The 25,621-nt window shown below is 37.0% G+C and overlaps 1 protein-coding gene across 1 annotated transcript in view; it reads left to right on the forward strand.

Annotated features, from left to right (window-relative positions):
• KIAA0586 overlaps positions 1 to 25,621 on the forward strand; it is a 132,700-nt gene that overhangs the window by 68,831 nt on the left and 38,248 nt on the right. The window contains exons 30-31 of the mRNA XM_080807340.1: positions 6,773 to 6,927; positions 8,586 to 8,694. Coding sequence (XP_080663466.1) covers positions 6,773 to 6,927; positions 8,586 to 8,694 — 264 coding nt within the window. The remainder of the gene's footprint in view (positions 1 to 6,772; positions 6,928 to 8,585; positions 8,695 to 25,621) is intronic.

The following is a 25,621-nucleotide window of genomic DNA, read 5'->3' on the forward strand; positions in this document are numbered from 1 at the left end:
TCTTTGGCTCAGGTCATGATCCCAGGGTCCTGGGATTGAGCCCAGCATCGGGCTCTCTGCTTGACAGGGAGCCTGCTTCTCCCTCTCTCTCTGCCTGCCTCTCTGCCTACTTGTGATCTCTGTCTGTGAAATAAATAAATAAAATCTTGAAAAAAAATAAATAAAATAAAGTTAGTATTAGGAAGAATGTCTGCCTTAGAAGTTTCCAAATAATAAAAAAAGTAAAATTAAAAATATGTATTTTTGAGCCCAAGTCTCTTCATCTATCAAGTGGGGATATTAGTGTATTAGTTGTCTATTGCTATTTAACAAATTACCCCACAATTTAGCAGCCAAAGACAGAAACATTTATATTCTCACACAGTTCTGAAAGTCATGAATCTGGTAGCAGCTTAGCTAGGTAATTTTCAGGATCTCCCATGAAGTTGCCGTCAAGTTGTTTTCTGAGGCTGATGTCATCCGAAGGCTTCCACTAAGGTTGGAGGATCTTTTTTCCAAGCTCAGTCACATGGCTGCTGGCAGGAGGCCCCAGTTCCACTGCTCATGACCTAGCAGCTGGCCTCCCACAAAGATGATCTGAAAGAAACTAAGCAATCAAGATGGAAACCACAAAGTCTTTCATAACCTAATCTCAGAAGTGACATGTCATCGTTCCTTCCACATTTTATCAATAACACAGAGCAATCCTGGAATAAGATATAGTAGGGGATGACTGAAAGGTATGAACCCCAGGAGACAGGATTCAGGACACCATCTTGGAGGCTGGTTACCACAAATAGTGTCCACCCTTTATGGTTATTAGGAATAGTAAATGACAATGCATATAAAGTAGTCAGCACAGTGCTTACCACATGGTAAGTGGTGTTCTCTTTAATAATGACTAGAGTATGTAAAAATACCTTCTTAAAGGGATTCAATAGAAATAGACTATCCACAGCTGCCTAGAAGGACTATGCCTGTAGAGAACTAACTTGTTCCTCTTGTTTTAAGTGTTTTGGCACATAGTGGTTACTATAGAAGAATGAATACCATGTATCATTATTTCTGCTGGTGGCTAATCTCATGCCTTATATATGTACATATATATTTTTAATTAGAGAAAGAGAGGTGGAGGGGGCAGAGAGAGAGAGAGAATGTAATTAAGCAGGCTCCATGCCAGCACAGAGCCTGATGCCGGCATTGATCCCACAACCCTGACATCAGGACTTGAGCCAAAATCAAGAGTTGGACGTTTAACCGACTGAGCCACCCAGCGTCCCTATATTGTTTCTTAAATAACTTTACCTGTCGAGGCTCATGAGTTCTTACCTTGCATATCTCCACTTCTGTTCATTTTCAGAAAGTATCCTATTTGCAACCTATATTTCCCTACCACTCTTCCTAATCCTGAGGCCCTCAGTTTGGGTTGAGTAACAAAAAGATACAAAATTAGTTTTGAAGAGTTGCCTTAAGAACCCTAATATGTAAACTGGTATTTTTTGAGTGAATTGTGAGGACTCTGGAATACACTACCAATTATAACTCTCATTTATTCAGAAAACTTCTATTGGATACTACTATGTATCCGGAACTATATTATATTACTATGGTGTTAGGCACTTGAGATACAGAGATGATAGGCATCTACTCTCAATGAAGTTTACAAACTACTGTAGGAGAAATACAAGAAAGAACTGTGTGATTAGTACAATACACATTGCTGTGGGACTGCAGGGGAGGACTCTACCCATACATGAAGCCTCAGAGAAGGTTTCCCACAAGTTGATATGAAATTGAATCTTAATGGTGGAGTACAATAAGCATCCAGTTCATTCATTTACTTATTCATTCAGAAAATATTTTTTGAGTGCTTACTATACTCTAACCATATTCTGGGGGCTAGGAATATAAAACCTCATTAGATCCTATCCATAATGAATTTTTTTCTCTAGTAGAAGTAATAGATAAGAGGACATAAACATGCAATGAATTGTAGTTCTTTTGAAGTTCGTATAGAATGGGGTACAGGTCACTTGTATCTGGAGAGGGGAATCAGAAAAGACTTTGTACATGAGAGGAGGCTTACATGAAATGGATTCTTGAAGATGAACAGATATTTGCTGTGTAGTAAATGAAAGACCTTGTGGGCCAAATATGCAGTGAGACAATGAAAAAGAAAAGAAAATAGCAAGACTTTATCGGGGAAATATAAGTACCTTATCAATGAATTAGAGCTTAGGATACAATGAGATTGGAGTAGTGAGCCCAAACTAGGTCCTAGAAAATCCTGAATAATATATGAAATAGTTTTTGGATTTACTCTTGAGATGATAGGGATCCATTTGTGAACCAAATGGAAAATAATGCCCATCTTGTTTTATATTTATGCCCATGAAAAATTCAGTCTTGAATTTCTATCAATTCTGAATGTTTTATGATATTCACAGATCCATTAAGGATTATAAGTAAATGACTGATATGATGATCTTTGTCTTTTATTTAGCATGATCATCTGAGGTACAGTGTGATGAAAAGATTGGAAAGGATTAAGGCTAGAGGCAAGGAGCCTGGTTGGACAGCTATTATGGTAAAGCTGGTGAAACATTGTTCAAGAGTGAGAAAATATAAAAAGGGAGATTTGAAAGACAAGGAGGAGAATGGACAAGACTTAGTTTGAATATGAGAAAAGCAAAAGAAAGGAAAACCTATCCATATGGTTGGATGGATGGAATTTCCATTCACTGAGTTGAGAGAGAGGGACTATGGAGAAGGGATAGAATTAGGAGGAAATAAGGATGAATGGGCCTTTAAGCATGTTGAATTTGAGGCACCTTTGGGTTTCATACAAATGGAAAAAATGTATTAGATTTGACAAACCCAAAGCTGCTGCTGGCATTGGCAGTTTTGGGTGGACTTAGTCTTCTCTGAAAGTCTTAAGTGTCTAAGGTTGCTTTTTTATTGCAGTAAGATTCTAGAAGAGTAAAATTAGGGATTTCAAGTTAAGATAAATTTGATGTGAATGGTATAATAGTTACAAAGAGCTAAGTTACATTATACAGACAAGACACCCACACTCAATGAGCATGCTTCTTAGAAGTGACACCATTTGTGGTGTTGAGCAAATTTAGCATTGTTATGATAGCTATCAGGGAATTCCTTCCTGGCCCTTTATTACTGGGTTATATACCTGTCATACATGCTCTCTGTATAGTCCTCTAACGTTGCCTGCCTAATTTTGCTTTTGTCACACTGATCTGTAATCTAATTTGTAATCTAACAAGACCTTATCTTGTTCACTGGCCTATCCCTGTCATCTAACAGAGTCTGTAGCACCTAGGGCATAGTCAGTAAATATATGTTCAATGATAGGGTCTTCTATGAATTGAAAGCTATTACATGCTTTAAACTCTTTGGGGAGATAGTTGATTATATACCTTCTGGATTTTTACATTTAGGTCTTTTATCAGAATTTACTTTGTGTCTTTTTAATGAATGTTTTCTTTATACCATACATTAACCACATATAATTTTACATAAAACAAAATGTGATTATATCATATATTAAATTATAGACTATTTTTTTAGAGTGCCTTCCATCCATTCCTCATCCTCACATTTTCTCCTCTCCCATATTTCGGCTTACCCCAGCTTACTCACGTTAAGATTCTGGCATGTAATCTTTCTGTTTTTGTCCATAGACACACTCACATGTATAGTATACATGGTAGATATATATGATATGTGTGTGTGCTGTTATTTTACAAGTTGAGATCATATCATGCCCACTTCCCTGCATTTGTTTTTACACAATAAATCCAATGGAAATTACAAGTCTCTGATTGTCTATGCGTTTCTGTCTTCACATGTTTGTTGGCCATTTGGATTTGCTCTTTTGTCAATTACCTACTTAAGTTCTTTCCCCATTTGTTAGGGTCTAAATTTTTCTTAAAACCATGTAATAACTATTTCAATTGTCAATTACCTACTTAAGTTCTTTCTCCATCTGTTAGGGTCTGAATTTTTCTTAAAACCGTGCAATAACTATTTCTATATTTTAGATGTTTTCTATCACCTGTATTGCAAATCTTTTTCCAAATTTATACTGAATTCATTATCATTATTCATGGTCTTTCTTTGCCATATACATAACAGAATTTTTTATATAGTTATTTCTATCTTCTATACTTTATGTGTTTTTATGGCTTGATTAGGTTTCTCCTAACATAAGTTTATACCTGTAGTCTTGTAGATTTTCTTGTGAGCTTTTCATTATTTAGTGTATTTATATTTAAGTCTATCTGGAATTGACTTTTTCAAATGATGTAAGGTAGAAGTCCAATATTATTTTCTTCCACATAAATAGCTAGTTGGGTCAGCATCAACTAATATATAAGCTGTTTTCCTTTCTACTGAATTAAAATATCAACCAGTTTGTATATTATTCTCATAGAGATGGGAATATTTTTCTGGATTCTTTATTATAAGTAATCTGAATTCTTTATGGTCTAAAACATTAGACTATTGTATCTTTATGTCACATTGTGTTATCTGATAGGGCAAGTTTCCCCTTCAAAAATTTTTTCATACTTTTGTTGGCAGGTCTCAGGAATTTGTTCCATATAAAGTGTAAAACTTTTTTTTCTGTTAAAAATCACCCTAAGGGTGCCTGGGTGGCTCAGTGGGGTAAAGCCTCTGCTTTCGGCTCAGGTTGTGATCCCAGAGTTCTGGGATCGAGCCCCGCTTCGGGTTCTCTGCCCGGTGGGGAGCCTGCTTCCCCCTCTCTCTCTGCCTGCCTCTCTGCCTACTTGTGGTCTCGGTCTGTCAAATAAATAAATAAAATCTAAAACAAAACAAAACACCCTAATTGGAATTTTACTAAGTTATGTATTAATATTGGAAGAATTAATATTTTTATGATATATCATATCATATTCATATCTTGTTCTGTTCTTGTCAATAAGATGTAATAATTTTCATCATAAGGATTCTATGCTTTTCTTAATAATCTTATTTTTAATTATTTTAAAGTTTTGGTCACTATAGTAAAGGATTATTTTTCTGTTTTTAGGTGGATACTGGTATAATATAGAGAAAAACCAATGATTTTTATATATTTATTTAGTATTCAGTCATATTACCAAATTCTCTTCTCAATTTTAATAGTTCTTTTTCCTCACTAGAGTCTCTTGTTTTTCTAGCTATATAACCATATTATTAGCACAGTTTTTAGTATCTTCTCTTTTAACATTATTTGTGCTAATTCTTTTATCTTAATTCATTTGCCCGCCTTAGGAAAATCTTGGAAAAGTGACATATGAATAGAATAAGACATATCAGAATATAAAAAAGCCAATATACAAGGCTTGGAACAATAGTTTTTCTGAGTGATGGGTATTGTTATCATTATTAAGTTAATCATATCATATGCTAGATAATTAAATGACAATAGAATAGGTAATAATTTTGAGAAATTGTTTTGTACAGATTGAATCTGGAAAGGTAAAAATTAAAACTCAAGGTGTATATTTTGCTTTATGTAAAACTCACCTAAAAATAGAGATTAATATAAAAGATCGGAGGGTAATTTATTTGCTGTACCTAAGAAATTGTCAATACACTTACTTTTTTTTTTTCCCTTTTCAGAGAGGGAGAGGTGGGAGGAGGGTCAGAGAGAGAATCTTAAGCAGGCTCCATATGGAGCCCAACCAGGGGCTCCATCTCCCAACCCTGAGATTACGACCTGAGTCGAAATCAAAAGGTGGATGCTTAACCAAATGAGCCATCCAAGCACCCACTACACTGACTTTTTTTTTAAATACACTGACTTTGAATGGAAAATATTTATGATGTCTTTAAGATATTATTTCATTTGAAAGAATTTTATGTATGATGCTTCAGATATAGATCTATTTCTGTTGACTACAATGAGATATACTATATTGTGCTAAATATTTGAAAGGTGGCATTAATTAGGAAAAACAGAATTTTCTTGGAGATATTTGAGCAGGAATGTAAAATAAAGAACAATGGGAGCTGGAAAATGAGGATTTTAATTCCTCTGGGTAGTCCATTAACTTCCCTGAGCCTTAGCTTTGTCAGTAAATGATAGGGATAAAACTATCTCACCTGCCTATCTAACAGAATGATTGTAATATTCAGATTAAATGATAATGTATGTGAAAGTGCTTGGAGTATAAGATACCATGATATTATTAGATACATTGGTAGCTCTGCTCCTATTTCCTTCTTTATATTGATTTGATTGAGATGCCATTTGGATGAGGAAAAGAACTTGATCATTTGAAGAAAAATGTCTATAGAACAGAGCTAAGCAATACTAACATTTTTTAGCTAGGAAATTTCCCCTTGTTTTCACACTGCATATTAGAGAAAGTATTCTACTGACTCTTACTGATAGAAAAGGTAAGCTGGAATGTTAAGAGTTGATGTGAAAGAGTGGGGTTGGGTGTAGACTGCATTAGCGACTTGTTGATTGGAACCTTAGAATAGTCCATAGACTTGTCTGCACCTAGGTACTTTGTGCATTCTCTACAAGCTTTGGTTTTGATTGCAATGAAGACTTGATACCAAATTATTTTGGTTAAAGTACACTGCTACTTCTTCCATCCAAGTACTAACCAGGACCGACCTTGCTTAGCTTCCGAGATCAGACGAGATACACTGCTACTTCTTATTCAGCAGTGAGAAATATTGGTAATTTTAGCCAATTAATTGTTCCTTTTCTAAGATAAATTAAACAATTTTTACTTTTTGTTTATATCTTTGATAACAGGTGGTGGTTATGAAGATTTGTGTGCTAGTCATGGTCCAATGAGTTTGGGAGAATTGGAGTTGCAGCCAAATTCTAATCCTGCACTTCCCACAACACTTCTGATAGCACAAGAAAATAATGTTAAGTTATCAGGAGCTGCTGAAGATATTCATCAGGTGCCCAATTAATAACTCTTGTACTTTACTTAGAATGAGAATGGGAACAATATTGTCTTAGCATAAGTATACTGTATGGAGCATATAGTCTTTGTAGTCATGTTTCCTTTATTTACTGATTCACGCCTGGATACAAATCTTAGCTCTTAGGATTCTAGCTGTGACCTTGAGCACATAGCCTTTTTCTAAGCCTCAGTCTCCTTATCTTTATTTTAAATTAAAAAATAACACATATAAAGTGTTTGTCATCTAGTTAGGTAGCTATTATCATTTATACTTTGTATACCCATGCAATATCGAGCTCAGTAATTTACTGTAGTAGGTACTCAAGAATTATTTATTATATTAAAATTTGCAAAAGTTGTTAACATGAAAGCATACAAAATTTCATACTTAGTTAGGCCAATGGCCCATGTAATCTTGTGTACTGAAAAAGTAGATTAATTACTCTTCAACATAACAGTTTTGTATCTGTGTAATAGCAATGCATTTTTCACTGTTGATTCATTTATTCACTAAGTATTTATTGAATGGTATTGTATAGCATTGCACAGTGTTGGTATTACTGGCCACCTCAGGAGTTTCCTGAGTGAAATTCAAAACTGGCTTCCCATGCACGGAGAGCAAGGAGAGACCGAATAATGACAGACCACTTCAGAGTGGTAGGTGGCAGGTTCAGTAATTAAGGGAACTTATTATTGATGAGGCTTGTCTTGGGCAACTGTAGGACAAGTAGATCTCTGTACCCACCCACTAGAATCTTAAAAGTTTATATGGAAGCCTTCATTTGGTTCAGTCAGATATTCAGTCCAGATGAACTCTCGGAACACTTTACTCTCTCAAGGCTATGTCCTTGGAACATCTGCTAGTATGCAAATAGTAGGTGGGATGTATATTCCAAAGACAGGGAGGAAGTAAGGAGCCTGGGATTGACTGGGTTCAGCCTCTGGGTCAACTGTCATTGATAAGAATCCAGAGATAGCTTTTTAAATTCTTGTCAAAGCATATCTGATAGATGTTTTCAGGAACTCATTCATAATTAGGCCCATAAAGCAGGAAAAGGAAGAAAGAAAATGTCTTCCTAATTCGTGATGTGTGATTGTGAAAGAATGTGTGAATACTAGTCAGTTTCAAATTTGGTTAGGTTATAAGTAAGAAAGAGAGATGATGGGGCTTATGGTGGAATATACATTTCTTGAATGGTGAAGGAGGATAACAATACCTACTATCTTGTGAGAATTAAATGGTGTTACTATATATAAAAGACCTTCGAAAATTGCAGTGCATTATGCAGATTTTCGTTTTATGTAAAAGTGGTTATATGGCAGAGCTTACAAGCAAATTAAGTTTTTATCCTGTCTAAATCCATTATGTATATATATCTAAGATCGTTTGATTTATAAGGAGCTCTGAATTCTCTAGTAAAAATAGAAATAATTTGAATATTTGAAATCTGTGTATATTATCCAAATCTTTTCCAAAATTTTATTTCCAATATCTTTTCATTAGTTATATGTACTCTATCACCCATTTAGCAATTAGAAAGCATGCATAATATCCAAATTTTATATAAGAAACATCTAAATAATTTTCTTGCTCAAAAGTCTTTAAAGTAACTTTAAAAGCAGTATTATGACTTCATGTCTTAAATTCTTTAGTACCAACAAAAGCATGACCAAGATGTTAAGCAAGTTGAACACAGGCCAGCACAAAGTCATTTAATACATGTAAGAAATAAATCTGATACTTCACTTTCACAGCAACAAGGTAAGATTAGTTTTCTTCTAATATAATAGTTTGATACTTGTCCTAATATTGAATAAGTATATAATGAGAATTCTTTATTTTTATATACATCTCATTCTTGTCCATAGGCTTTTTGTTTTCTCTTGGTCCATTGGGATAAAGAATCTGGTATCATATTTGACTGTATGTGTATTCTTTTTACCAAAAAACACTATTTCTAATGGAATTTTAAAACTTTTAGGTAGTGTTTTTCCTTTAATTTTACCCTTTAGTAGTTCTTGTACAATTGGATGCCTTTTTATCTATATATAGGCCTATATCTGTGCCATAGTTTTCTATTTTAAAATTATAATATGATAAAGGCAAGGGGCTATGTCTGTAAAGGTGTTTTGTAAAGGGTATTTAGAGTTATCGATGATGTTGACCAATAGGTACGATGTAAGAAAACTAAGGACTCTCATGTTACATGCTGTTAATATGAATGACCTTTTCTGTACTGCTCAAAGTTGTGTGGTTGAATTTCATCTCTACCATCAGCATCACAGTAGTTTGATGTTGCCTTATGTTTCTGAAAGACTGTTGGCTTTGTGCTTTATTTACCTTCCACTTCTTAGTCATTTAAATTTAATACAACCTAAATTCTGAAATTTGGCAATAGAAATTAAGATATCTTCTGTTTTAAAACTTTACTTCCACAATCTAGGAAGAAGTATTAGAAATGTTTTGAGCAGTAGAACATTTTTTCTTTGCTTTTGTAAGTGTGTTTTCTGTCTCATTTATTGAATGCCAATATAATTGCAAATGTAACTCAGCAGTTAGCCTTCTAGGAAAGACTTAAATGAGGAAGTACTCAAGATAATTATTGAAATTATGCTCTGTAGATGTTAGGTTTTGACTTTTCTGCTTTCTGTTCCTCTCTTGCTCCAACTTCTCAGAACTTTGCCTTCCTGACCACCTTTTCAACCTAACCATGGTATAGTAGTATTAATATTGTGTTTTAGAATCCCATGAAAACTTGCCTGTAAAACTCTTATAGTATTTAAACCTTAATTATGACCGTATATAGATAGGAGCAAATGAATGTTTCTAAGATAATATTGGGACTGACTTGATGTCCTACTGAGTACTGTTACCATTCATGGTCAAATACTATACATAAAGTTAGGTTTTTAAAAATTATAATTCCTTAAAATTATTAATAAATTATGTCTCTTTGGGAAATATTGTATGTAATGGAATGATCATTTTTCTCAATTGATAGGAAAACTTGTTTGGTAAGATTTTAAAGTATCTCTCTAGGAACGTGACGTTGCTTTCTGTGTCATATTTATAAACGTTGACCACAAGATGGCAATAGTTAAATTCTTATGGACTCAAAACAGACTGTACAATGTCATTAAATAATGTCTAATTAACATTTAATAAATCAATAAAAATCATAAGAAGAATAAAAAAACCCAAGATGTTAGCCCTTTAAAGAAAGTTTTATTTAGAAAGAATTCAGAACAGTTGGACTTAATATATGTAATTTTTTTTTCATTTAACTTTATATGTAATACAGAAGTTAAGAAAGCTGACCTATTTCAGTTTTGACTGAGACAAATAAATACCCAGTGAGCTATAAATAGAACATTTTAAAATAGAAGCCAAGTGTTTCACTCTATAATTGATACACATCTCTATACTGAAAATTTTTTGAATGAATACAATTGCCTTGGCAGATATAGTCAGTTATGACTTTTTTCTCATAAACTTTGTGGGATTTATTTTTTTTTTCCTCTGATCAAACTCTAAGACATTGCCAAATGTTTCAGAGAATAGGATAGTCAGCATGCCAAAATCATCGTCTAGGGCTCTCAAGACTTTGAAGGAATTCAATCCTATCTCTCATACAGAGGCCTTGAAGAAAATGAAGGAAATTAACCTTATCACAAGGGAATCAAAACCACGTATTTTCTGACGGATAAATGCTTCTAAGAATACTTGAATCCCAAATTATGACTATTTCAGGGGGAAGCATCATGTATTTCACTTTGAAATGTGTGGTGGTTTAATATGTATATATAAAGTCAAGAAGCTCACTAGCAGTATCAGCTCTTGCAGTGATCATTAAATACTGACAAAAGATATGATAGGACATGGGTTCTAGTACTGTGCTTCCAAGAAATCTGTGAAATCCTTGTTTTTTTTTCCTCCTTTGATTATGACTTTCAGGTTTTAATATACAAGAGAGAAATTGACTTGATCTGAGAGATGACTGTCTCTGGAATGTAAGAGTGAAACTCTTTCATTTGGTATTGAATTCATTGGGTATATTTTCAACCACATGATACAACTTATCTGATTCTATGTCCTGATTAATGGTTTTATAGTGAAAGCAATCATTTAAGTGATTTTAATGAGCCATTTAATTTTTTTTCCTTTTTACTATTGTAAGTTAACTTTTACTGTACCTTTTACTATACAAGTTAACTGTCTTCCATATTAATGAGAGACTAGTTTTAAATCCACTTTATTTGTTATAAACCCAGGAACAATTAAATTCTATAAAGTAATGTATTATAATAGTTCACTTTGTTTTTCTATTTCTTACATTCTATCAGTATCTGTTTACATTCTATCAGTATGGTTGACACATAGTGTTACATTAGTTTTCTGGGTACAACATAGTGATCTGACAAGTTTATATATTATGCTATGCTCATCACAAGGGGAGCTGCTATCTGTCATCATACAACACTGTTACAATATCACTGGCTATATTCCTTATGCTGTACTTTAAAAAATTATTTTTATTAACATATAATGTATTATTTGCCCCGGGGTACAGGTCTGTGAATCGTCAGGCTTACACACTTCACAGCACTCACCATAGCACATACCCTCCCCAATGTCCATCAGCCAGCCACCCTCTCCACACTCCCCTCCCCTCCACTCCCACACAAACCCTCAGTTTGTTTTGTGAGATTAAGAGTCTCTAATGGTTTATCTCCCTCCTGATCCCATCTTGTTTCATTTTTTCCTTCCCTACCCTCCAAACCTCTCACTGGGCCTCTCAAATTCCTCATATCAGGGAGATCATATGATAATTGTATTTCTCTGATTGACTTATTTCACTCAGCATAATACCCTCTAGTTCCATCCACGTCATTGCAAATGGCAAGATTTCATTTCTTTTGATGGTTGCACAGTATTCCATTGTATATATATACCACATCTTCTTAATCCATTCATCTGTTGATGGACATCTAGGTTCTTTCCATAGTTTGGCTATTGTGGACGTTGCTGCTATAAACATTCGGGTGTACGTGCCCCTTCGGATCACTACATTTGTGTCTTTAGGGTAAATATCCAGTAGTGCGATTGCTGGGTCATGGAGTAGCTCTATTTTCAACTTTTTAAGGAACCTCCATGCTGTTTTCCAGAGTGGCTGCACCAGCTTGCATTCCCACCAACAGTGTAGGAGGGCTCCCCTTTCTCCACATCCTCACCAACATCTGTCATTTCCTGACTTGTTAATTTTAGCCATTCTGACTGGTGTGAGGTGGTATCTCATTGTGGTTTTGATTTGTATTTCCCTGATGCTGAGTGATGTTGAGCATGTTTCATGTGTCTTTTGGCCATCTGGATGTCTTCTTTGCAGAAATGTCTGCTCATGTCCTCTACCCATTGATTGGATTATTTATTCTTTGGGTGTTGCATTGAGAAGTTCCTTATAGATTTTGGATACTAGCCCTTTATCTGATATGTCGTTTGCAAATATCTTCTCCCATTCTGTCAGTGTCTTTGGTTTTTGTTGACTATTTCCTTTGCTGTGGAAAAGCTTTTGATCTTGATGAAATCCCAATAGTTCATTTTTGCCCTTGCTTCCCTTGCCTTTGGCAATGTCTTTAGGAAGAAGTTACTGCGGCTGAGGTCGAAGAGGCTGCTGCCTGTGTTCTCTTCAAGGATTTTTATGGATTCCTATCTCACATTGAGGTCTTTCATCCATTTTGAGTCTATTTTGTGTGTAGTGTAAGGAAATGGTCCAGATTCATTCTTCTGCATGTGGCTGTCCAATTTTCCCAACACCATTTGTTGAAGAGACTGTCTTTTTCCATTGGACATTCCTTCCTGCTTTGTCTAAGATTAGTTGACCATAGCATTGAGGGTCTATTTCTGGGTTCTCTATTCTGTTCCATTCATCTATGTGTCTGTTTTTGTGCCAATACCATACTGTCTTGATGATGACAGCTTTGTAATAGAGCTTAAAGTCTGGAATTGTGATGCCACCAATTTTGATTTTCTTTTTCAACATCCCTCTGGCTATTCGGGGTCTTTTCTGGTTCCATATAAATTTTAGGATTACTTCTTCCATTTCTTTGAAAAAAATGGATGGTATTTTGATAGGGATTGCATTAAACGTGTAGATTGCTTTAGGTAGCATAGATATTTTCACAATATTTGTTCTTCCAACCCAGGAGCATGGAACATTTTTCCATTTCTTTGTGTCTTCCTCAATTTCTTTCATGAGTACTTTATAGTTTGCTGAGTACAGATTCTTTGCCTCTTTGGTTAGGTTTATTCCTAGGTATCTTATGGTGCAATTGTAAATGGGATCGACTCCTTAATTTCTCTTTCTTCTGTCTTGCTGTTGGTGTAAAGAAATGCAACTGATTTCTGTGCATTGATTTTATATCCTGAAACTTTACTGAATTCCTCTATGAGTTCTGGCAGTTTTGGAGTGGAGTCTTTTGGGTTTTCCACATAAAGTAGCATATCATCTGCAAAGAGTGAAAGTTTGACTTCTTTGCCGATTCAGATGCCTTTTATTTCTTTTTGTTATCTGATTGCTGAGGCTAGGACTTCTATTACTATGTTGAATAGCAGGGGTGATAGTGGACATCCCTGCCATGTTCCTGACCTTAGGGAGAAAAGCTCTCAGTTTTTCCCCATTGAGAATGATATTTGATGTGAGTTTTTCATAGATGGCTTTGATGATATTGAGGTATGTACCCTCGATCCCTACATGTTGAAGAGTTTTGATCAAGAAAGGATGCGGGGGGTGCCAGGGTGGCTCAGTGGGTTAAAGCCTCTGCCTTCGGCTCAGGTCACGGTCCCAGATTTTTAAAATCTTAAAAAAAAGAGAAAGAAAGAAAGGATGCAGTACTTTATCAAATGCTTTTTCAGCATCTATTGAGAGGATCGTATGGTTCTTGTTCTTTCTTTTATTAATATATTGTATCACATTGATTTGCGAATGTTGAACTAACCTTGCAGCCCAGGAATAAATCCCACTTGGTCATGGTGAATAATCCTTTTAATGTATTTCTGGATCCTGTTGGCTAGTATTTTGGTGAGAATTTTTACATCTGTGTTCATCAAGGATGTTGGTCTATAATTCTCCTTTTTGGTGGGGTCTTTGGTTTGGGGGTTAAGGTAATGGGGCCTCATAAAATGAGTTTGGAAGTTTTCCTCCCATTTCTATTTTTTGGAACAGTTTCAGGAGAATAGGTATTAATTCTTCTTTAAATGTTTCGTAAAATTCCCCTGGGAAGCCATCTGGCCCTGGGCTCTTGTTTTTGGGAGATTTTTGATGACTGCTTCAATCTCCTTACGGGTTATGGGTCTGTTCAGGTTCTCTATTCCTTCCTGGTTCAGTTTTGGTAGTTTATATGTCTCTAGGAATGCATCTGTTTCTTCCAGATTGTCAAATTTGCTGGCATATAGTTGCTCATAATATGTTCTTATAATTGTTTGTATTTTATTGGTGTTGGTTGCAATCTCTCCTCTTTCATTCATGATTTTACTTATTTGGGTCCTTTCTCTTTCTTTTGGATAAGTCTGGCCAGGAGTTTATCAATCTTATTAATTCTTTCAAAGAACCAGCTCCTAGTTTCGTTGATTTGTTCTACTGTTCTTTTGGTTTCTATTTCATTGATTTCTGCTCTGATCTTTATTATTTCTCTTCTCCTCTTGAGTTTAGGCTTTCCTTGCTGTTCTTTCTCCAGCTCCTTTAGGTGTAAGGTTAAGTTGTGTACTTGAGACCTTTTTTGTTTCTTGAGAACTTCTTGTATCACTATATACTTTCCTCTCAGGACTGCCTTTGTTGTGTCCCACAGATTTTGAACTGTTGTGTTTTCATTTTCATTTGTTTCCATGAATTTTTTCAATTCTTCTTTAATTTCCTGGTTGACCCATTCATTCTTTAGTAGGATGCTCTTTTTTTTTTTAAGACTTTATTTATTTGACAGACAGAGATCACAAGTAGTCAGAGAGGCAGGCAGAGAGAGAGGGGGAAGCAGGCTCCCCGCTGAGCAGAGAGCCCGATGCGGGGCTCGATCCCAGGACCCTGAGACCATGACCCGAGCCGAAGGCAGAGGCCTAACCCACTGAGCCACCCAGGTGCCCCTAGTAGGATGCTCTTTAGCCTCCATGTATTTGAGTTCTTTCCAACTTTCCTCTTATGATTGAGTTATATCTTCAGAGCATTGTGGTCTGAAAATATGCAGGGAATGATCCCAGTCTTCGGGTACTGGTTGAGACCTGTACCAGGATGTGATCTATCCTGGAGAATGTTCCATGTGCACTAGAGAAGAATGTGTATTCTGTTGCTTTGGGATGGAATGTTCTGAATATATCTGTGATGTCCATCTGGTCCAGTGTGTCATTTAAGGCCTTTATTTCCTTGTTGATCTTTTGCTTGGATGATCTGTCCATTTCAGTGGGGGGTGGGTGTTAAAGTCCCCTACTATTATTGTATTATTGTCAATGTGTTTCTTTGACTTTGTTATTAATTGGCTTATATAGTTGGCTGCTCCCATGTTAGGGGCATAGATATTTAAAATTGTTGGATCTTCTTGTTGGACAGACCCTTTAAGTATGATATAGTGTCTTTCCTCATCTCTTACTATAGTCTTTGGCTTAAAATCTTAATTTATCTGATATAAGGATTGCCACCTCAGCTTTCTTTTGATGTCCCTTAGCATGGTAAATTGTTTTCCACCCCCTCACTTTAAATCTGGAGGTGTCTTTGGGTCTAAAATGAGTTTCTTATAGACAGCATATTGATGGGTTTTGGTTTTTTATCTATTCTGATACCCTGTGTCTTTTGATTCGGGCACTCAGCCCATTTACATTCAGGGTTAACTATTGAGAGAGAAGAATTTAGTGCCATTGTGTTGCCTACATTGCCTTACAGGCAATACAATGTTCCTTTCTGATCTACTACTTTTAGGGTCTCTCTTTGCTTAGAGGACCCCTTTCAATATTTCCTGTAGGGCTGGTTTGGTGTTTGCAAATTCTTTCAATTTTTCTTTGTCCTGGAAGCTTTTTATCTCTCCTTCTATTTTCAATGATAGCCTAGCTGGATATAGTATTCTTGGCTATATATTTTTCTCACATGGTGCTCTGAATATGTCATGCCAGTTCTTTCTGGCCTGCCAGGTCTCTGTGGATAAGTCTCCTGCCAGTCTAGTATTTCTACCATTGTATGTTACAGACTTCTTGTCCCGAACTGCTTTCAGGATTTTCTCTTTGTCACTAAGACTTGTAAGTTTTATTATTAGATGATGGGCTGTGGACCTATTTTATTGATTCTGAGGGGAGTTCTCTGTGCCTCCTGGATTTTGCCTCCTGGATTTTTGTTCCCTTTGGCATATTAGGGAAATTCTCTACTATAATTTGCTCCAATATACCTTCTGCCCCCTCTCTCTTTCTTCCTCTTCTGGAATCCCAATTATTCTTTTTTTTAAAAAATTTTTAATTTTTTAATAAACATATAATGTATTATTGGCCTCAGGGGTACAGGTCTGTGAATCGCCAGGTTTACACACTTCACAGCACTCACCATAGCACATACCCTCCCCAATGTCCATCACCCAGCCACCCTCTCCCTACCCCCCTCCCCCCAGCAACCCTCAATTTGTTTTGTGAGATTAAGAGTCTCTTATGAATTGCCTCCCTCCTGATCCCATCTTGTTTCATTTATTCTTTTCTTACCCCCCAAGCCCCCTATGTTGCATCTCCACTGCCTCATATCCGGGAGATCATATGATAATTGTATTTCTCTGATTGACTTATTTCACTCAGCATAATACCCTCTAGTTCCATCCACGTCATTGCAAATGGCAAGATTTTATTTCTTTTGATGGCTGCATAGTATTCCATTGTATATATATACCACATCTTCTTTATACATTCACCTTTTGATGGACATCTAGGTTCTTTCCATAGTTTGGCTATTGTGGACATTGCTGCTATAAACATTCAGGTGCACGTGCCCCTTCGGATCACTATGTTTGTATCTTTAGGGTAAATACCCAGTAGTGCAATTGCTGGTCCTAGGGTAGCTCTATTTTCAACTTTTTGAGAAAGCTCCATGCTGTTTTCCAGAGTGGTTGCACCAGCTTGCATTCCCACCAACAGTGTAGGAGGGTTCCCCTTTCTCCACATCCTTGCCAACATCTGTCATTTCCTGACTTGTTAATTTTAGCCATTCTGACTGGTGTGAGGTGGTATCTCATTGTGGTTTTGATTTGTATTTCCCTGATGCCGAGAGATGTGGAGCATTTTTTCATGTGTCTGTTGGCCATCTGGATGTCTTCTTTGCAGAAATGTCTGTTCATGTCCTCTGCCCATTTCCTGATTGGATTATTTATTCTTTGGGTGATGCATTGAGAAGTTCCTTATAGATTTTGGATACTAGCCCTTTATCTGATATGTCATTTGCAAATATCTTCTCCCATTCTGTCAGTTGACTTTTGCTTTTGTTAACTGTTTCCTTTGCTGTGGAAAAGCTTTTGATTTTGATGAAATCCCAATAGTTCATTTTTGCCCTTGCTTCTGTTGCCTTTGGCAATGTCTTTAGGAAGAAGTTACTGCGGCTGAGGTCGAAGAGGCTGCTGCCTGTGTTCTCCTCAAGGATTTTGATGGATTCCTTTCTCATTGAGGTCCTTCATCCATTTTGAGTCTATTTTCATGTGTGGTGTAAGGAAATGGTCCAGTTTCATTTTTCTACATGTGGCTGTCCAACTTTCCCAACACCATTTGTTGAAGAGACTGTCTTTTTTCCACTGGGCGTTCCTTCCTGCTTTGTTGAAGATTAGTTGACCACAGAGTTGAGGGTCTATTTCTGGGCTCTCTATTCTGTTCCATTGATCTATGTGTCTGTTTTTGTGCCAGTACCATACTGTCTTGATGATGACAGCTTTGTAATAGAGCTTGAAGTCTGGAATTGTGATGCCACCAACTTTGGCTTTCTTTTTCAATATTCCTTTGGCTATTCGAGGTCTTTTCTGGTTCCATATAAATTTTAGGATTACTTCTTCCATTTCTTTGAAAAAAATGGATGGTATTTTGATAGGGATTGCATTAAACGTGTAGATTGCTTTAGGTAGCATAGATATTTTCACAATATTTGTTCTTCCAACCCAGGAGCATGGAACATTTTTCCATTTCTTTGTGTCTTCCTCAATTTCTTTCATGAGTACTTTATAGTTTTCTGAGTATAGATTCTTTGCCTTTTGGTTAGGTTTATTCCTAGGTATCTTATGGTTTTGGGTGCAATTGTAAATGGGATTGATTCTTTAATTTCTCTTTCTTTTGTCTTGTTGTTGGTGTAAAGAAATGCAACTGAGGGGTGCCTGAGGGTGGCTCAGTGGGTTAAGCCGCTGCCTTCGGCTCAGGTCATGATCTCAGGGTCTTAGGATCGAGTCCCGCATCGGGCTCTCTGCTCAGCAGGGAGCCTGCTTCCCTCTCTCTCTCTCTGCCTGCCTCTCTGTCTACTGTGATCGCTCTCTGTCAAATAAATAAATAAATAAATAAATATTTTTTTAAAAAAAGAAAGAAAGAAATGCAACTGATTTCTGTGCATTGATTTTATATCCTGACACTTTACTGAATTGCTGCACCAGTTCTAGCAGATTTGAAGTGGAGTCTTTTGGGTTTTCCACATATAGTATCATATCATCTGCAAATGGAATCCCAATTATTCTAATATTGTTTCATCTTATGGTATCTATCTCTTGAATTCTCCCCTCGTGGTCCGGTAGTTGTTTGTCTCTCTTTTGCTCAGCTTCTTTATTCTCCGTCATTTGGTCTTCTGTATCACTAATTCTCTCTTCTGCCCCATTTATCCTAGCAGTAGGAGCCTCCATTTTTGATTCACCTCATTAATAGCCTTTTTTACTTCAACTTGGTTAGATTTTAGTTCTTTTATTTCTCCAGAAAGGGATTTTATTTCTCCAGACAGGATTTCTCTAATATCTTCCGTGCCTTTTTTGAGCCCAGCTAGCACCTTGAGGATCGTCATTCTGAACTCTAGTTCTGACATACTACCAATGTCCATATTGTTTAGGTCCCTAGCCATTGGTACTGCCGCTTGTTCTTTTTTTGTGGTGAGTTTTTCCGCCTTGTCATTTTATCCAGATAAGAATATATGAACGAGAGAGTAAAATGGCAAAGACCCCAGAAAGGACCCCAGAAAAATGTATGCTAACCAAATCAGAAGAGATCCAAAAACTGGGGGGAGAAGATAGGGGGAAAAAAGGAAAAAAAACATTTTATATATATTTATATATATATATACACACACACACACACACACACACACACATATGTGTGTGTGTGTGTGTGTGTGTGTGTGTATACATACATTCATACATATATGTATTAGACTGGTGAATAGAACAGAGCCACCCACTTGATTTTGGGTGTATTTCGGTCTCTTAGAAGAAATTACCTGCCACAATTTTAAAGAAAGAAAAACTTGTATATATAAAAAAAACAGTAAGCATGATGAAGGGATGGAATATGACTGTAAAGATGAAAATTTATTTTTTATTTTTATTTTTTTTAAAGATTTTTTTTTATTTGACAGAGATCAGAAGTAGGCAGAGAAGCAGGCAGAGAGAGAGGAGGAAGCAGGCCCCCCGCTGAGCAGAGAGCCCGATGTGGGGCTCGATCCCAGGACCCTGGGATCATGACCTGAGTCGAAGGCAGAAGCTTTAACCCACTGAGCCACCCAGGTGCCCCAAGATGAAAATTTAAAAAAAAAAAAAAAATTCTGAAAAAGGAATTGATAAGTTGGTTGGAAAAAGAAAAAAAAAAAAAAAAAAAGAGGAGGGAATGTGCTTAGGCTGGAGACCAGAACAAAGCCATGTGCTAGATTAGGGTATATTTTGATCTATTAGGAGAAATTGTATCTCAAAATTTTTTAGGAAAAAAAAACCCTGTATGTATACAAAAAATAAGGTTAAATACAATGAAGGGATAAAATAAGACTATAACAGTGAAGGCGTAAAAAGATTCTTTTTAAGAAAGGTGTTGTTAAGATAAACTAGTCTAAAGATGTTAAAAGAAGAAAGAGGAAAAGTTAAGAAAATAGGATAAGAAAAAATAAAATATAAAGAAATTAACTTTGCAAAACTAAAGGATCGTGGGAAAAAGCCATGAATTCTATGCATTGCTTTCCCCTAACCCTGGAGTTTCACTGTTCTCCTTGATCAGGAGCTTGGTCTTGACTGGATGTTCTTGTTGATCTTCTGTGGGAGGGGCCTGTTGCCGTGATTCTCAAATGTCTTTGCCTGAGATGGAATTGGACTACCCTTGCCTCGGACTGGGCTAAGTAATCTGCTTGCGTTTGCTCTTGGAGATTTTGTTCCCTGAACGCTTTCCATACCACTCTGGAGGACGGGAATGAAAATGGCGGCCTCCCAATCTCCAGCCTGGAGATGCTGAGAGCTCAGGGCCCCGCTCCTCAGTGTGTCCTCAGAGATAAGCAGTCAATCCCTCCGGTCTCCCTGGTCTCTGGCCATACTCTGAGCTCATCCAATCTGTGACCAAGTGTTTCTATCATTGGTGCTTGGCCCCGTTTGGAGTCTCCAACCCAGCAGATTCCTGCCGCACTGTTCCTCCCAGAGGAGGAAGGTGAGTCTTCTCCCTGGACCTGCCACTTGTGGAGTCCCTGCTCAAAAAGCAGTGGTCCAACTGTGCCTTGGATCACGGTTTAAAGTAACCCTGACCTTAAGCTCACTCCTCGGCTCTGTCTCTGTAGTTGGCTTCCCCGCTCCAATACCTGGGAGCTCTGCCACACTCAGAGACCCCCGATCTTTCTGTGACCCCATGGGACCTGAGAACACACTGTCCCCGTGAGGGCTCCAACCCTGTTTAGCCTCTGGAGCTATGTCCCTCAGTGGAGCAGACTTCTAAAAGTTCTGATTTTGTGCTTCACTGCTCTGCCACTTGTTGGGATTCGGACCCTCCCCCCACAGTCTATCTTCCCGTGGCTTCGGATTCACTTTTCCGCACATCCTCCCTTTCAGAAAGTGGTTGATATTCTGTTCCTGGAATTGCTGCTCTTCTTCTCTTCTATCTCCTGTTGAGTTTGTAGGTGTTTGGAATGGTTTGATAACTATTCTAGCTGAACTCCTGGGATCTGATGTCATTTCAGACTGCTACTCCTCCGCCATCTTGCCTCTCTTCCTTATGCTGTACTTTTCATTCCTGTGACTTACTCATTCCATAACTGGAACCCTGTATCTTCCACTTCCCTTAACCAGTTTTGCCAATCTCCCCTTGACCCTTCCCTCTGGCAACCATCAGTTTATTCTCTGTATTTATAGGTCTGATTCTGTTTTTTGTTTGTTTATTCATTTGCTTTATTTTTTAGATTACACATAAGACTGATATCACATTGTATTCGTCTTTCTTAGTTTGACTTACTTCACTTAGCATAATACCCTGTATGGCCATCCATGTTGTTTCAGATAGCACAATCTTATCCCTTTTTATGACTACATATGTTCCTGTGGGGGGTGTGTGTGTGTGTGTGTGTGCACCTGCATATCATATCTTCCTTATCCACTTTTCTATCAATGGACACTTAAGTTGCTTCCATGTCTTGGCTATTGTAAATAATACCACAATAAACCAGGGCTGTATATATCTTTTTGAATTAGTATTTCTATTTTCTTTGGGTAAACTATCCAGTAGTGGATTTGTTGGATCATATGGTATTTTTGCTTTTAATTTTTTGAGGACCTCTGTATTTTCCACAGTGGCTGTACAAATATACATTCCCACTGACAGTATTCAAGGGTCCTTTTTTTTTTTTTTTTAAGATTTTATTTATTTATTTGACAGACAGAGATCACAAGTAGGCAGAGAGGCAGAGGGGGAAGCAGGCTCCCTGCTGAGCAGAGAGCCCTATGTGGGGCTCGATCCCAGGACCCTGGGATCATGACCTGAGCTGAAGGCACAGGCTTTAACCCACTGAGCCACCTAGGTGCCCCTCAAGGGTGCCTTTTTCTCCACATCCTTGCCAACACTTGTTATTTCTTGTCTCTTTTATTTTAGCCATTCTGACAGATGTGAGGTCATATCTCATTGTTGTTTTGATTTTCATTTCCCTGATGATTAGTGATGTTGAGCATCTTTTTATATTTCTGTTGACCATTTGTACATCTTCTTTAGAAAAATGTCTGTTTAGGTCCTCTGCCCATTTTTTAATGAGATTGTTTTTCAGTGTTGAGTTACATAAGTTCTTTATGTATTTTAGATATTAACCCCTTATTGGATATATCATTTGCAAATACCTTCTCCCATCTAGTAGGTCACCTTTTTGTTTTGTTGATGGTTTCCTTCATTGTGCAAAAGATTTTTATTTTGATGTGGTCCTAGTAATTTATTTTTGCTTTTGTTTCTCTTATCTTAGGAAACATGTTTAGAAAAATGTTGTTATGGCTGATGTCAGAGAAATTACTGCCTGTGTTCTAGGATTTTCATGGTTTCAGCCTCACACTTTTGTCTGATCTATTTTTGTTTTTGTATATGGCATTAGAAAGTGGGCCAGTTTCATTCTTTTACATGTAACTATCCAGTTTTCCCAACATAAAATAGTTTACTTCCTGGGGTGCCTGGGTGGCTCAGTCAGTTAAGTGTCTGCCTTTGGTGTAGGTCATGATCTCGGGGTCTCAGTATCAAGCCCCACATCGGGCTCCCTGCTCATCGGAGAGTCTGCTTCTCCTTCTGCTCCTCTTTCCTGCTCACGTGCTCATTCTTTCTCTCCCTCTCTCTCTCAAAGAAATAATCTTAAAAATATTTTCTTCTTTAGTTTTTCTCTTAAAATTTTAAGACCATAATAATAAATAATAATTGGAAAGTCAAACATGCTTTACATACTCTAATCAAAGGGGAAAATTAAATCGTATGTTTTGTGCTTAAATATTGGGCAGATTAATTGTCAGTTTGCTTGAAAATCATAGCATTCTTGGGGCTCCTGGGTGATGCAGTTGGTTAAGCATCTAACTTTTGGTTTCAGCTCAGGTCATGATCTTAGGGTCATGAGATTGAGCCCCAAGTTGTACTATGCGCAGAGTCTGCTTAAGATTCTCCTTCTGCCCCTCCTCACCATATGCTCTCTTTCTCTAAAATAAATAAATAAATAAATAAATCTTTTTTTTTTTTTTTAAAGATTTTATTTATTTATTTGACAGACAGAGATCACAAGTAGACAGAGAGGCAGGCAGAGAGAGAGGGAAGCAGGCTCCCCGCTGAGCAGAGAGCCCGATGTGGGACTCGATCCCAGGACCCTGAGATCACGACCTGAGCCGAAGGCAGCGGCTTAACCCACTGAGCCACCCAGGCGCCCAAAATAAATAAATCTTTAAAAAAAAGAAAAATCACAGTATTCCTCAAGTTTTATGTTGTAAGTTATATATATTGATCAATAAATATGTATCAAAGTGCTAAAAGTAATTAATTTTAATAACTTATCAGAATCAAGTTACATTTTTGTGGGAAATATACTTAAAGTATCACAGATATTTTTGACATTATATCCTGAGCTTAATCCTAGCAATTTTAGTACCCTTTATATCTCACATGCAGTGATGATGATTTAAATATGTAAGAATTAAAAAATTCAAAGTTTATTTATATTTAGAAGCTATTTCTGACCACATGTGCAAATGAAATCATTTTTTTTCTTTAATGAAGTGGTACATTTTTTCCCTTTGTATTTGAAATATACCTAAATTGTGACAGCTGTCAAAATTATAATTGATGTCAATTATTTCAAAATCACAATTAAAAGTTTGAGTTCATTTTTTCCTCTTCAGGTATGACAGGGATATCAAAATCATGTGTGTAGATTTCTGATAGGGACAGGATGGAACACAGACTAATACATTTGCCAGAAATCTACAAATCCTAATGTTTAATAAGCATTGTCTGAGCAAATGTGTCTTTTACAAATTCATGCTATTATTGATTAATTAAACAGAAATTCACTTTAAAATGTTGCTGAATTGGGGAGTTCTGTTTCTGCCTCGGATGAGGGAAGGAGAAAGAGTGTCACTTCCACCCTATCATAACATGTCAGATAAACTACAAAATCACAACATTTCTTGAACTTATCAAAGAGCTTTTGATGCAGAGCAACTAAGTAGCCTAAAGTCCAGGAAATACAGACTCCTCCAAAGAGATGGGACACAAGCACTATCTCACTGTGCCAAAGCAGAGTCACAGGAAGACACACCAGGCACCATACAAGTGGATAAGATATATTTGGACAAACTTTGTAATGGGTTGCTAAAGGCCAAGTGTAAAACCATCATAGCTACAGATACAAGGGGAGTTCACTCTTACTTGCAGTCTCTTTTCCACAGATCTCTAGAACAAAAAAGTTTGGGAGGCAGGGTAGAAGACAGGAGATTATCCTTTACTGGTACAGGCCTGGAAGAAGAGAGTGACTGTGACTCACAGAAAGACCAGATGCCCCATTAGGACCCTTTTCATGTAAGAACAAATTTTTTTAAAAATTTAATTTAATTTTATTATTTTTTTGTGTGTTCCAAAGTTCATTGTTTATGCACCTCACCCAGTGCTCCAGGCAATATGTGCCCTCCTTAATACCCACCACCTGGCTCGCCCAACCCCCCACCGCCCTCCCCTCCGAAACCCTCAGTTTGTTTCTCAGAGTCCACAGTCTCTATGATTTGTCTCCCCCTCTGATTTCCCCCAACTCACTTCTCCTCCCCATCTCCCAATGTCTTCCGCATTACTACTTAAGCTACACAAGTAAGTGAAACTGTATGATAATTGACTTTCTCTGCTTGACTTATTTCACTCAGCATAATCTCCTCCAGTCCCATCCATGTTGATACAAAAGTTGTGTATTCATCCTTTCGGGTGGAGACATAATACTTCATTGTATATATGGACCATTTCTTCTTTATCCATTCATCTCTTGAAGGGCATCTTGGTTCTTTCCACAGTTTGGCGACTGTGGCCATTGTTGCTATGAACATTGGAGTACAGATGGCTCTTCTTTTTACTACATCAGTATCTCTGGGGTAAATACCAATTTACAAATTGCAAATTGCAACTGCAGGGTCATAGGGTAGCTCTATTTTTAATTTCTTAAGGAATCTCCACACTGTTTTCCAAAGTGGCTGCACCAGCTTGCATTCCCACCAACAGTGTAAGAGGGTTCCCCTTTCTCCACATCCTCTCCAACACTTGTTGTTTACTGTCTTGTTAATTTTGGCCATTCTAACTGATGTAAGGTGGTATCTCAATGTGATTTTGATTTGAATCTCCCTGATGGCTAATGATGATGAACATTTTTTCATGTGTCTGTTAGCCATTTGTATGTCTTCTTTGGAGAAGTGTCTAAGAACAAAATTCTTAAGTCACTGGGAAAGGGGCAGCATATCCATCACCTCTGGAGCACAGGTAAAAACCCACTATGGTTGCCAGAAGTGTAAAGAAAAGAACCATCCACTCTTGGTGAAGAGGAAGGAAATAGTCTTAGGCCCAAAATCTTATATTAGTACCATTAAAAGTCTCTTACTCCTGGCAGAGGGGTAGGAAACTCCCCTACATAAAACTTGCTAAAGGGACAAGTCAGAATTTGGCTCCCACAGGGAGGAGAGATAGGATCACTGAGAAACCCCCACCACAAGAC

This window comes from Martes martes, assembly GCF_963455335.1.
Source record: "Martes martes genome assembly, chromosome: 7".
NCBI classification, from domain to species: Eukaryota; Metazoa; Chordata; class Mammalia; order Carnivora; family Mustelidae; genus Martes; species Martes martes.